At 32.3% G+C, this 15,105-nt stretch overlaps 1 protein-coding gene across 1 annotated transcript; it reads right to left on the bottom strand.

Annotated features, from left to right (window-relative positions):
* Nucleotides 1-13,171: 13,171 nt before the first annotated feature.
* Nucleotides 13,172-14,156, bottom strand: LOC123704909. Its single transcript, XM_045653398.1, has one exon. It carries the CDS (start codon nucleotides 13,848-13,850, stop codon nucleotides 13,194-13,196), a length of 657 nt encoding a protein of 218 aa, XP_045509354.1. The 5' UTR covers nucleotides 13,851-14,156; the 3' UTR covers nucleotides 13,172-13,193.
* Nucleotides 14,157-15,105: the final 949 nt, after the last annotated feature.

Genomic DNA, 15,105 nt, shown 5'->3' with positions numbered 1-15,105 from the left:
TCTGCCGATTCTTGAGAACGCGCATTTCTCATCCTCTTAGCATCTCTAGAATTTCGAGATAAAGATGGTCTTTTTTTAGGTGGCATTGTGTATTTTTAATCAACAGTAACTGAAGCTACCTTGCACTTATGAAATCTATTAATATTATATAATATAAACACTACTAAAATAACTAAAATGCGTACCTACTACTACTTATAAAGAAATAAAATGTAAACTAATAATATGCTTAAACACTACCGAAACCTATAGAATAACAACAAAAGAAATCTATAAATGAACTATAATAATTATAGTTAAACACTACTATAATAAATATATGATAATTACGAAAATAAACTATTAATACCTACCAAAATAACAAAGATACGTACCTACTGCTACTTCACTTATAAAGAAATAAAATGTAAACTAATAATATGCTTAAACACCACCAAAACCTATAGAAAAACAAATAATTACGAAAATAAACTATTGATATAATTAAACACTACCAAAATAACTAAAATACGTACCAATTGATACTTCACTTATAAAGAAATAAAATGTAAACTATTAATATGCTTAAACACTACCAAAACCTATAGAAAAACAAATAATTACGAAAATAAACTATTAATATAATTAAACACTACCAAAATAACTAAAATACGTACCTACTGCTACTTCACTTATAAAGAAATAAAATGTAAACTAATAATATGCTTAAACACTACCAAAACCTATAGAAAAACAAATAATTACGAAAAAAAACTATTAATATAATTAAACACTTCCAAAATAACTAAAATGCGTACCTACTGGTACTTCACTTATAAAGAAATAAAATGTAAACTAATAATATGCTTTAACACTACTAAAACCAACAACAACAACAAAAGAAATCTGTCAATAAGGTCGAACACTCTGAACGTCTATTCGCATCAACAGCCAAATATTGTATGAACCTCGCACGCGGACCCGCCGCCTTTTTATAGCTCCCACCGCGAAGCGCGTCGAACGCGGCAACTGATACACAAAAATAATCCTTATGGCATGATTCTGTATTCACGCGCGATGACTTATAGCGTATTTCATGTTCAGTAGCACCTCGTTAAGTCGAACCTCGATAAGTCAAATACCTCCAAATCTAGAAAAAATGTTTTGTTCCCTTCCCCTCAAACACCAAAACCTCCATTACTTGAAATCTTGACCCTCTATTAGTTGAAATAATCACCGAGTCCCTCCAAGCCATTTTGGTACATATTTTCACTCTTTAACCGTTCGAAGAAGTTTAGTTGATCTGCTCTTAAACATGCAATAACCTATCTTATTTTGCGTCCCTCTACTTTTATCTCCAATTCTTAATTTATTTTATTTTAATTGCCATGGCTAAGTGCACGTTTATATTTATTTTTTCTTATTCGCATTTGTTGCACGTATAAAAATGTATGTATCCAAACTGTGGATAATGTTGTTGGTTGGACAGTTATACCTGTATTTAGATTAAGTTTTATTGTACAATTAACCACTGTTCTGCTGTTTATTATCCCTAATAAAGAAAATAAAATAAAATAAAATAACTCGAAAAATTAACTTTCACCTTTGTATCTCGACCATAGCAACGTTTTATTTTACAACCTTTATCTACAACTTGATCATTTGGAATTTATTATCTCTATTGTTCGAACAAAAATAAGTTGCCGACTTTAAGAACTTGAACTTTTTTGTGTACTTTTTATGTAAAACAATCGATGTACAGCTGCTAATGAGCCTTAATAAAATAAAATAAAATAAACTTGCCGACAATGTAAGTACACTATTGTTTCTTAGAAAACATTTTAGGACTATACCATAATAAATTTATGACTCACGTAAACACGTGTTTGCATTATCTGATGACGAAATTATTTTTATTTTAATTGCCATGGCTAAGTGCACGTTCTGATGAGTCTTTTTCCCAGACAGATGAAAAGAACTCTGCGAACATATTACTTATTTTCAATATCTGTATGTGCTGAACGATTACCCAGAGTAAGCGTGGGAACGGACGAAGCGCGTTTTTTGTCTTTAATGTAAGACCAAAAAAGTTTTGTAGATTGGGGTAGCAACGCAACTTATATCGGTCAGTTTCCTAGCGGTCCGCCCCGGCTTCGCCCGTGGTACATATTTACGTTTTCTCTACATAAAAACCATCCTCGTACTTCAAGGAATATAATAGAAAAGAATTATCGAAATCGGTTCAGCCGTTCACACGTGATGCCATGACAACGCGAAACGGGTGCAGACCCGCCGCCTTTTTATAGCTCCCGCCGCGAAGCGCGTCGAACGCGGCAACTGATACACAAAAATAATCCTTATGGCTGCATGATTCTGTATTCACGCGCGATGACTTATAGCGTATTTCATGTATAACTTTGGTGTTTCTACACCGATTTACATGATTCTTTTACTATAACCTGCCCAGGAGTATGAAGAATAATTGTGCCAAATTTGGTTAAAATCCGTCGTGTAGTTTTTGTTTCTATAACGAATATACAGACAGACAGACAGACAGACAGACAGACAAAAATTTTACTGATTGCATTTTTGGCATCAGTAGCGATCCCTTATCACCCCTTCATAGTTTTTTTTTAAATATATTTCATGTACAGAATTGGCCTCTCTACAGATTTATTATAAGTATAGATATATGGGTAAAACTGGGAATGAAAAAAACGAATATTGTCAAATATACCCAAGTGACATATCAAATGAAAGTGCATAACGGGTGAAGTACAGTTAGTTATATTTTTATCCAATTCGGTTAATCCATTTATTAGATTAGGTACAGCGGTAAAAGTGGGAATGAACAATAATCGAATGTGGTCAAATAATATACTCAAGCGGGGCATATTTTATTTATTTATTTTATTTATTTATTTATTTTTATTTTTAAATTTACATTGATGCAATCATATTTTTCTGTGCACCATAAGCCCACAAACCGCTACATAATATGTTTTAATACTTATTGTTAGTTCTTAATCCTAATGAGGGTACTTAGAAATTTTTTAGTGACGAGCGACATCGGTAATCTTGCTGGCCGTGTAAACATACAGTATGCTCCTTTCGTGAATCTATAATTTTGTATTATTTGTATTTATATTTAGATAAAATTAGTTACAAGTTCTTAATATTTTAGAGTTATTAGAAGGTTTTTTTTTATAATAGTTTATTTATATTTACTAAAAAGTATTGCTTTAGTTTGAATTTTAGATTTTTGTGAGTTATTGAATCTCTTAAAGATATAGGTAGTTTGTTGATGAGACAGGGTACCATATAATTTAACGTTCTCTTCCCGTGAAGGTTTCTAAAAGATGGAAGTTTTAGCGTAGCGTTTGTGACGCTACGAGTTATTATATTATTATGAGGCGTTTTTTTAATTTTATTTATGTCAATATTAAAGAATTCCTCTTTTAAAAGTGTTAGATTATTTTTTTCATGTATCGGTATGATTTTACACAGTTCAAATAATTTACGATAGTCATTTTTATATTTAGCCTGAATGTTATATGGAACGATCGTTTTTAGTAGTCTTAATTGGAGTGTGTATATTTTGTCAAGATTGGTCTTACAAGTCCGTCCGTAGCTAGACAATCCATATGAGATAATTGATTCGGCTAGTGATTTGTAAAGCAATAATAAAGTTTTGTAGGGAATTTTGTGTTTAATTATCGAAAATTTAGCCAGGATACACCTCAATCTATCACACACTCCGTTAATATGTTCTTGCCAGTTCAGTCTGCTATCAATAGTAACACCCAAGTATGTTTGATAATCTACAATATCTATAGCGTTACAGTTACAATGTGGTGAGTTATTAAAATTCTGATTTCCGTGCAAGCATTGGTGTTCGTGAGCTATTAGTCTGGGTATATGGGAGCTTCTGTTCTGACTAGAGCTTATGTACATTAATTTTGTCTTATTCTCGTTAACAACTAGACCTGCGTCATGTGACCATCGTAACAATGAGTTAAAATCCTCTTGTAACTTCTCGAGTGCTTCGCTTACGTTGTTACCAGCAGCAACAAGACAGGTGTCGTCGGCAAATTGATAAGTCTCACTGTGTTTAATGACATTTGTAAGGCTATTTACGTACGTCAGATAGTGCAATGGACCGATGACCGAGCTCTGCGCAGTGCCCTCCGTAGCAATAACTATGTCACTAGTCGCATTACAGACTCTAACAGTGTATCTTCTATCGTTGAGGTAGTCCGAACACCAGTCCAATAGGTTGCCTCTAATACCGCTGTCATGCAGGCACTCTAATAGTCTCTCGTGACAAAGCGTATCAAACGCCTTACTATAGTCTATAAATACTGCTAGTACATGTTTTTTGTTATTTAAATGTGAATGGACGCTATCGGTAAACGCTGACAGAAGTTGTGTTGTGTTCTTGTTTGGCCTAAATCCATATTGATGGTTGGTTAAAATTTTATTATTTTCATAGAATTCATATATATGTTTGGCAATATATTTTTCAATAATCTTATCAATAGTAGGCAATATTGGTATCGGTCTATAGTTGGTATAATCTGTTTTTGATCCCTTTTTATAAATCGGTCGGACAATGCCGGTTTTAAGCACTGATGGGTAGGTACAGGTTTTTATACATAAGTTAATTAAATTTGTGATGACTGTTTGAATTCTTGTACATATTTTTTTTAAGTCACAGGCTCTAATACCATCTACCCCTGGGGCTTTATTATTGTCTAAGCTCATGATTATATTTTTGACTGCATCAGGCTTCGCGGGTTTTAGTCGCATAGTGACCTGGGCCGAAGTTTTGTATTGTGATTTATTAAGTAATGGCATTGAGCAGTTAGGAGTAATATTTTTTGTGCTATTTTTAAAAAATTGTGCAAAGTTGTTTGCGATCTGTTTATAAGACACGTTAGTTTTTTGAAATGCATTATTAATAGTATCATCAATCGACCTCTTAATTCTACCAGTGATTCGATTTAATATTTGCCATAATTGTCTACTATTATTCCCGTTTGCAATTATTTCTGATTTGTAATAATTATTTTTAGTTCTATTAATTAATTTATTAGCGTAATTTCTCGATTTGTTATAATTTTGCTTTAATATTAGGTTATTAGGATCTTTTATCCATTTTATAAATAATGTATCTCTATTCTTGCAAGCATTCGTAATTTTCTTGTTTATCCAATTATTATTGCGATGTCGCTCATTTGCGACAAGAACGTGTTAACGAGCATATGTATCGTTATGGAATAATGACACAGTAGGAACCGGCGCATCGCGCTCTACTTGCTGCTAAAACGCGATATTTCTAGCTCCAAAAATGACCGAGTAATGAGGGAAAAGGTCGGCGACTATCGGTTTAGCGACATCTCTTTAGGCTCTTGAATTTAATGCAAGAACGGTTCATGTCAGTTGTTGCTACTCCCCTGAGAAGGAAACTGCTGCCCGATTGCGGTAAAAACGTAACAGCTTATTGTGTCACGGTTTTGCTGAAAGGTAAGTACAACCTTTTGTTTTTTTAGTGATTTATATTTGCAACTATAACGGGACATTTGCATGTGGGTCATTATTGTAGTAAAAATAGTATTCGCATGCTACGGTTTACATAGGATTGTCCCGTTGTTGCTGAAATGAACAATGTTTTTTGTTGGTTAATTTAATATGTTCCGTTACAGTTGATAGGTAATAAAAATACAAAATGTTTGGTTTTTATTTTGGTTATCTCAAGTTAACACATTTTTGATAAAAATTAATACATTTTTACAACGAATACACTACAATGTTGCATTATAAATGATAAAAATGTTGTCTGATTCCTTAATTTATTTTTCAGATGAAAGGTCTAGGAAGATTGTAAAATCTTGTCCGAGGAAATAATGAACATTCAATTAAGTTAGAGAAATGAAAAGATCATACCGATTCTCGAAATACAAATGAATTAAACAATCAATTTATTTTCTAGCATAAATGAGGAAAAAAGACCACTGAATAAAGAAAAATGAAAAAAAATTACAAATCATTTAAAAAATGCAGGACAGTCCTACGAATCGAAACCATCACAAAAAAACTGCGCCGTCTCGTCAACTAAAAGAGAATCCTGCAAGGAAACCTGCATTTTCAAGTGTCAATTTTTTTTCCGAAGAACAACACTGTGAAATACTGAAGGATTACTGGAATTTAGGAGAGCTTAAGAAGCTGTCTCGAAACAAGAACCTGTGATTTGTTTTGCTAATATGTTTATTTGATTTATGTATGACCGGGACCCGCAATAAAGATTAGTTTCCTAATATTACTGAGATAAGCAAAAGTACTACATAGTATAAAACAAAGTCGTTTTCACCGGAAAAATGCTTTCTGTTTTGCAATTTTGATGTAGTTTTTGTTAACAGATAAAGTGATTCAAGAGGAAGGTTTATATATGTATATTGTATAATAGCATCCATAAATAGGTGAATAAATACTGTTATTTTTGACGTTTCTAATGTGATGTCGTAAATAATTACATTATTTGCTGCATTGCAAACGCATTCTGAACCCTACGAGATTTATCAAAATAATTTATAAGTATTTTACACATGAACAAGTCTTCAGAATAATCGATGGTAGTTATATGACTATCTCTTAAAGATATCCCAAAATTAAATCTTTTTGTCATTTTCTTTTTAGGAAAAGTAATAGATAATTTTAGAAGCGATTTTAACCAATACAGCATTAATCATTATCCAATTATACATTGTTGATTAAATATATTGATCTATTTGGTCCTTTACTTAATATTTTCGAAGATATATTACAGATTTAGTATCAAGATTGCACCCGTGCGAATTCGGGGCGGGTCGTATTATTATAATTGCCAACGGTTGTGAGTAAAAGTAAAACAAAAAATATTAATGTCTGGTTATAATTGTATAATTTTTTTTAAATATATATATTACTTGTGTTTCAGAGAAATATACACAATAACACCGCATAAATATCTTTCATTGTGTAAAACAAAATACAAAAATAAAAAGATTTCTACTACAGTATCACGTCTTAATTAAAATTTCCCATACATTATAGATTACTGACTATCAATAAAACGTAACAATACGACATAAATTGTAAAGTTTTTGATTTTTATTCAATTTTTTTTTCAAGAAAAATGGTACATATCTGTTTGTAATGCAATACTGCACACTTTTTACAAGAAAAACGCAACAAGAAGGGCCCTTTCTGGAATAAATAATCATAATAAATTTAATAACTGACTTATTGTTCTGAATACTATTTGATTCAAAAAAACAAGAATGTTTTAATATGTTGTATTGAGCTGAATAGTCTAACCATAATAATTAAAAAGTTACAGGAATTTTAAACTTTCAAATGCGTTTTCCCAACAATTGAGATTTTGACTTTGTCACGTTATAGAAGCAAATGAGCGATGTGTTGATCGGTTTTTTATTTTAATTGTGTATTCAGATTTTTTATAACACTCCCGAAATTTTGAATTAATAAAGTTATATAATGTTTCTGGACAGTTAGTATCATACGATTCCTCCCATTGAATTTGCTCGAGATAGTTAAGAAGTTTTGTATTATTAATACAAATCTTTTCTTTGGGAACATCCTGTGTTCGTGTACCAATGCAAGCGAGTATCACCGCGCGATGATCGGCCAGTGTAGTACCGAGTGCCGCCGTGAATAAGTCTTGTGAGCGGGATCGTGCAAATATAATATGATCTATACAAGATTTACTTAGTTTGCCATTATTTAGTTCTAGTCTAGTGTGTACAGTGATCCCGCATACAAGGCCCATTTCATATAACATGTTGTTGTATTTATGCTTTACAGGATTTTCACTCTTAAGATCTATGTTAGTATCGCCTAGTAGATATAATTCAGTGGTGTTAGGGAATTTTTTAAGTGTAAATTTCAATTCATCAATAAATAAAATTTTACTTAAGTTAGGCGGGCGGTATACCGCGCAAATGTTGGCAGTGTAGTTAGTGTTTGTGGTTATAGAACAAAAGATGCTTTCAAAGTCTTTTGTTTTTGCGTTTATAATATTACACTTAAGATTGTTATTGACATATAATATTATACCACCGCCTTTTCTATAGTGACGAAGAGCTTTATACATTCGGTAACCGCTTATTTCATACTAGCTTCCGCCCGCGACTCCGTCCGCGTGGATGTCGGTCTTCGCGTGGATGGTTTATTTATCCATTTTGAGTACCTCTGACAATAACATCTTATAAATATCTATTGGAACCAATTCCCAAATACGGCTGGGCCTATAATAATACGCAACGTGTGTTCGCGGTTCTACGGAACAACGTCTATGGATAAAACTGAAAAATTAAGATTATTTTTTTTCTACGTATTTTTTCAGGATAAAAAGTATCCTATTTTACGCCCAGGATAATAAGGTATAATTATACCAAGTTTCATCGAAATTGAACCGCTAGTTTTCACGTGATGCCTTCACATACAGACAGACAGACAGACAGACAGACAGACAGACAGACAGACAAAAATTTTTTTAATCACATATTTGGGTTTGGTATCGATCCAGTAACACCCTCTGCTACTTATTTTTTCAATATTTTCAATGTACAGAATTGACCCTTCTACAGATTTATTATATTATGTATAGACTAGCTTTTGCCCGCGACTTCGTCCGCGATTAGGTCGTTTTTCGTCATTCGTCGTTTAAAAAAAATACGTGACACTTTATTTTAAAATTTTCTTAATTACCTATTGTCTCTTATAAAATTTAACTACATTAAAATTGAACACTCTGATAAGAAAATCTTAAAATCTGAAGAAAACATGAATGTGGTTTAAATTCTACATTACTTAGTATCAAATAATAATCTAAATTAAATGTAGAATAACAGTTTGAGCACACCATTATAGAATATGTACCTAAGTATTAAATTACGTTAGTTTACACAGTAACTTTACTAAAAACACGATGACTATCTTTCGCGCTCGATACCACAAACTAAGCATGTTTGTGGTACGTGGCCCGCGTCACTTGACCCCCCGCGAGTTCCCCTCCGTTGCTATGTGAAAATACATTCGTCGCCCTACTGTAGGAAAAATTGTAATACTGTGGCCTGCGCGTTATAACACGTCCAGGGAGTTCCTGAGTGCCGATATCACCATCTTGAGGAAAAGCTTCTAATGTCGATTTAAAACTGCATACATACGAATTAACCTGTTCTAAAATTGTGAAATGAGTTCAGTTTTAAATTTGAGAAATATTGATTTCTTGTATTCCACTATTCGTTGTAGTCGAATACAAAATATATTTAAACAAACTTAGGTTGGCCTTCAGGCAAAAGGGATCCTATCAAATGGTAAACTTGACCTTGTATCTTAAAATATAATTATAATATTCGCGTCCCTACTCTAGTCATTGCTTATGCTCATGTTCATCTTATTATGATGCACCCTATCATTTGTCAAACGGTCTTCATATTGAGTAAGTAAAGTTTTTAATTGTGAAAAAATGTAGTATGGTGGACACTACATATTAACACTCTTTTATCATTTAACATAAAATATACCTAATTCTGTGAGTGTGTAAAAATAAATCCAGCTAATTACACAATATTAAACTTATGTTTATAATTTGGTATACGACATGAAAATATATTAATTGTCAAGCAATAATAATACAGATAAATACTGAACATAAGTATAATAGATATTAAGTAGTATTAGTTAAAATATACTTTGACTACTTTGACTGTAAGTTAAAGTTTATTTTTACTAACAACATGTAAATGAAGAAGAAATAATAATTACCAACGTACTAACCTTTTCTATAATTCTATAAACACGGCACATTTTTCAAATTATCTTGCTCAACTCTACTAAAAAATTTGAGGGTTTTGTTGGAACTTTAATGTGTAAAAACTATGATATATCTAAACTACGATACAACTTGCATGCGGAAATGCTCATTACAATTGTGAATCTAAAGAATAACTAACAACATACTGTTCAATTTTATTGAGCTGATGAATATCTTTTGCCTGGAAGAAATCACCGTCGCCTAACAAATATAATGTGTTTTCTTATAAAACCGTTACATAATTAATTTTATCTACTTAAATAATGAAAATGATATATTTATAAAATATAAAACATATTATGTAAAATGATTAAAAATAAATAAATGAAGCAACTACGATTCAAAGAAAACTTCTTTTTCAGTGTGAAAATGCTCTAAGCAATCCTGGATGATGAACTGTATATCATGTACCTACTCTGATCAAAGTACGGTCGGTACGTCGATAGCCATAACGATAAATATTATAATCAGATAACCGCAAAGTCAAAATAAAAATAAAATTTTGACTTTGCGGTTATCTGATAACTTAAAACATTACTTGTAAAGTTGTGAGTGCAAAATTTACGTTTCATTTGGCAATAACATTTTTTTCGGTACTAAAACGTAGTAGTTTGATATGTGGTTGGCTGCCCCTCCTCTCCTTCCTGAAAAATATCCTCCAAAATTTCCCGAGATACTTCCAATGATTGAACCATTAGACGTTGGACATTAACTTCAGTCAAAAATTGACGAAGCGGATGATTACTAATTTCCACTTAATCCTCGCTGCTACTGTCTTTATCATCAAATCATCAATTTTCAAGTGGTGTAGTAAAAATATCAGCAGAAATCGTCTTCCAAAGGCGATATAATTTTATTAGCATTGAATCTGTAAATAAAAAAATCAAAAGTTAACTGTAAATCTATAAAAAAAGCTACTTACAAATAAAATTTTATCAAAAACTTCTGTTCCCAATGCACCTCAAAATAATAAAAGAAGCATTCATTTCATTTCATTTAACAACTTACCAACAAACAACAACAACTTACCTTTTGTGGGAACGCATGATGGTGAAAATTCACAAAACACGAAGATTGCATTTGTTATTTTTTGTTTTATGGCATTCAATTGCTTTATAAATATCACTACATAGTATAAAAAAAGTCGCTTTCTGTGTCCCTATGTCCCTTTGTATGCTTAAATCTTTAAAACTTCGCAACAGATTTTGATGCGGTTTTTTTAACCGACTTCAAAAAAAAGGAGGAGGTTATCAATTCGGCCGGTATATTTTTTTTTTTTTTTTTTTTTTTTATGTATGTACACCGATTACTCCGAGGTTTCTGAACCGATTTACGTGATTCTTTTTTTGTTCGATGCGGGATGGTGTCGAATTGGTCCCATAAAAATTTTATTCGGCTAGGCCTAGTAGTTTTTATTTTATGAGCATTTTTGTCTGTACTCGATGACTTAATTTCAATGTAGCAAGTAACTTTGATTCACTTCCCGGTAACCGATTGAGCTGAAATTTTGTATACGAATGTAAATTGGATAGCGATGAAACATTATCATGACATGGAGCTGATCTGATGATGGAATCGGAAGGTGGCCATAGGAACTCAGTAATATATTGACTCAACTTTATCGAGTTTGGGCTCGTTTGATTCGTGTTGAAAAATACACTAAAAAGTATTAAATAAAAATAACTGCGTTAAAAACAACCGACTTCAAAAACGGAAAAGTAAGAAATAAAAAAGATTTGATATTATTAATTACTACATATTATTTTTATGTGCTATTTATTAAATAGGTTTGAAGTCGGTGCCAAACACTAAGCACTTAGTATTAAGCCCATGCACCGACATCAAACCTTTTTAGTAAATAGCACATAAAAATAATATGTAGTAATTAATAATATCAAATCTTTTTTATTTCTTACTTTTCCGTTTTTGAAGTCGGTTGTTTTTAACGCAGTTATTTTTATTTTTAATAGATAGACTAATTCAAGAGGAAGGTTTTAGTACATAATTTATTAGGTTTTAGACAAAGCGGACGAAGCCGCGGGCGGTAAGCTAGTAAATTTATAAAACACGAAGATTTTTAAAATTGTAACTAATGAACACAACAATATATTATTATACTCTTTGGAACACAATCATTAGATTAACTTTAGATAATGGTGTCTATTTTTACTTAAAATAATAAACATCTACCCTCACTTTAAAAAAAATGTAGTTTATTATTTACACGAAATATATCTTATAGGGAACGGAAGATATGGGTTAAAGAGTTAAATAAATAAATAACATAATTATATTTAAATTATTAATTTTTAACATTGTGTTCAGTAGTGTTAACATGTAAATTGATTTGATTTTTACGAAATCTCATAGATGGCGCTGTTACAAAATTAACATTATACAACTTACATTCTTTAAGCTATGTTTCTCTTCCCAAGTTACTTAAATGGCATAATTTTTTATAGTGTCAATCTAGATATTGTCAAACAACATTTATATATGCGTCATTTGATTATTAATTTCCAATAGTTAACGTGTAAATTGATTTGATTTTTATAACATTTAATAGATGGCGCTGTTTCTAATTTGTCTTTATACTACTAAATTCATTAAACTGTTTCTCTGCCCAAATTACGTAAATGACATAGTTTTTATTTTGTAAAGCTAGATAATAGCATGGCTTACTCGAAACCAACATTTAAACATGAGTCTTTAGATTGTACGCTGTCGTAATACACGGAATACGTAAGAAAAATAAAGGTTCACAGCTCCTCCCCCGTAGGTGATAGCTTAATAATATGTAGCCTATAGCCTCACCCGTCCTGTTAGTAATATTCATACAAAATTTGAAGTAAATCTATGCAGTACTTTTCGAGATTAGCTCGGACAAACATACAGACAAACAGACAAACAGACAAACAGACAAACAGACAAAAATTCTAAAAACTATGTTTTTGGCTTCTATATCGATTATAGATCACGGCCCAGGTATTCTTTTAAAAAAATATTCAATGTACAGTTTTGACTTTCCTACGATTTTATTATATGTATAGATAATACACTATTATTTTCTGATACATTAGCCTCTGTTAGAATTACAATATCAATACATTTGTTTGATTTACTTAAAATTTGTTCAAGTGCGGTGAAGTTTTTTATAATCGATCGTATATTAATATGTATACTTACATAATAAGTTGAGGTGGCTGTGAGGAATACAATTTAAAAAGTTATTGACATTACTACAATCATTGATTTTGATTATATCATTACACAAATTAGCCATTTTTATAGACAAAGTTAATAATATAAGAGCAGAGACATGAAGTTTCTTACTTAATTATTCCTTGTTGTTAGTCAATGCATGTATATCTTTAATGGACCGTAGAGTAATAATTTTATCATTGTCTCCTTTGCGTGCTTTGATTAGTCCCCTTTTAAACCACACATATTTGTAGTTGAGATTATTTTTCAGCTCCTGTTTGGCATTCCAGAACAATTGCTTATGATGCTTTGTCATGGCTTCGCGTACATAGACAGCGTTGTTGTTAGTTTTTTCGTTCGGAATTACTGCTGCAACTGTTAACTTTGTATTTCTAGCTGCTGTCATCCATTTTTCCCTCACTTCTTCGTCAATCAGTTCAATTAGTATATTTGCTGTTTGCTCCTTCCGCCCCTGTAGTCTCCGTGCACTTTTGATGTCTTGTTTAGCCTGGTTAAGTTTATTTGCGATATTTTCAGTAATTAATTGAATGTCTTCCTTTGTTTGGTTTGGTATATTTGATATTTCGATGTATTTTCCTAGCTTCTCCTGTTCCGCCTCCTGTATCCGTTGTTCCAGGGCGCCGACACGTGTTTCAAGGTTGTTATTTTTATTTATAAGTTCTGTGTTCTTCCTCTCGAGAGCTTTAATTGTTTTTTTGAAGCCCTCGATGCATTCCATAGCCTCATCGAGTTTTGCGCTATGAAATTGCAAGGATTCGTGTAGCTGCGCCATTTCGTTTTTGATCGCTCTTTCTACGTCTTTTGAGATGTTACTTAGTAATTTTTTTGCGTCGATTTGAACCGGTGCATCACTTTCGTCATCGTCCTCTTCAGGCGTAATAATTGAAGTGCGTCTTGGGAGTTCTTGCTGGCATTCGTGACACGTCCACTCCAGATTGGGGGCCGCTTTTAGGGCAGTAATCTGTTTATTTGTTAGCCCCGCGCACTTTGGATTTAGATGCACAATCCGTTCACACTTGCAGCATTCTAGTCCCGGAGAAGATTTTGATAGGTTCCTTTTGCAGGAGTCACACTTAGACATTTTTATTTTTATTATCTACTGGGGGTAGATGTACTAGGAGTGCGTTATTAACGGTAGCCGGTTGCAGACTGATATGAAAGGGCAAAGTGTGAATTACAATTAGTCATATTTTATCGAAATCGGTTCATCCGTTTATTACATTTAGGGCACTTTAGGGGCGACAGTGGGTATAAATAAACCAAATGGAGCATCAAACGACAGGATATGACGTGTACAATGTACATATAGGTACAATTAGATAATATGGTTTACATCAAAATTGGTTCTGCCATTTACTAGGGGTGGAAAGGGAAGAGTTGAAAGTCTGTGAAAGAAGTCAAAGTCAAAAGGAGTCAAATATACCCAAGTGCCATATCAAATGAAAGTGCATAACGGGTGAAGTACAGTTAGTTATATTTTCATCCAATTCGGTTAATCCATTTATTAGATTACAGCGGTAAAAGTGGGAATGAACAATAATCGAATGTGGTCAAATAATATACTCAGGCGGGGCATATGAAAGGGCAAAGTGTGAATTACAATTAGTCATATTTTATCGAAATCGGTTCATCCGTTTATTACATTTAGGGCACTTTAGGGGCGACAGTGGGTATAAATAAACCAAATGGAGCATCAAACGACAGGATATGACGTGTACAATGTACATATAGGTACAATTAGATAATATGGTTTACATCAAAATTGGTTCTGCCATTTACTAGGGGTGGAAAGGGAAGAGTTGAAAGTCTGTGAAAGAAGTCAAAGTCAAAAGGAGTCAAATATACCCAAGTGCCATATCAAATGAAAGTGCATAACGGGTGAAGTACAGTTAGTTATATTTTCATCCAATTCGGTTAATCTATTTATTAGATTACAGCGGTAAAAGTGGGAATGAACAATAATCGAATGTGGTCAAATAATATACTCAGGCGGGGCATATGAAAGGGCAAAGTGTGAATTACAATTA

The sequence above is a fragment of the Colias croceus genome, chromosome W, assembly GCF_905220415.1.
Source record: "Colias croceus chromosome W, ilColCroc2.1".
NCBI classification, from domain to species: Eukaryota; Metazoa; Arthropoda; class Insecta; order Lepidoptera; family Pieridae; genus Colias; species Colias croceus.
The sequence above is the reverse complement of the archived record's forward strand: the minus strand, read 5'-3'. Positions and strand labels throughout refer to the sequence as shown.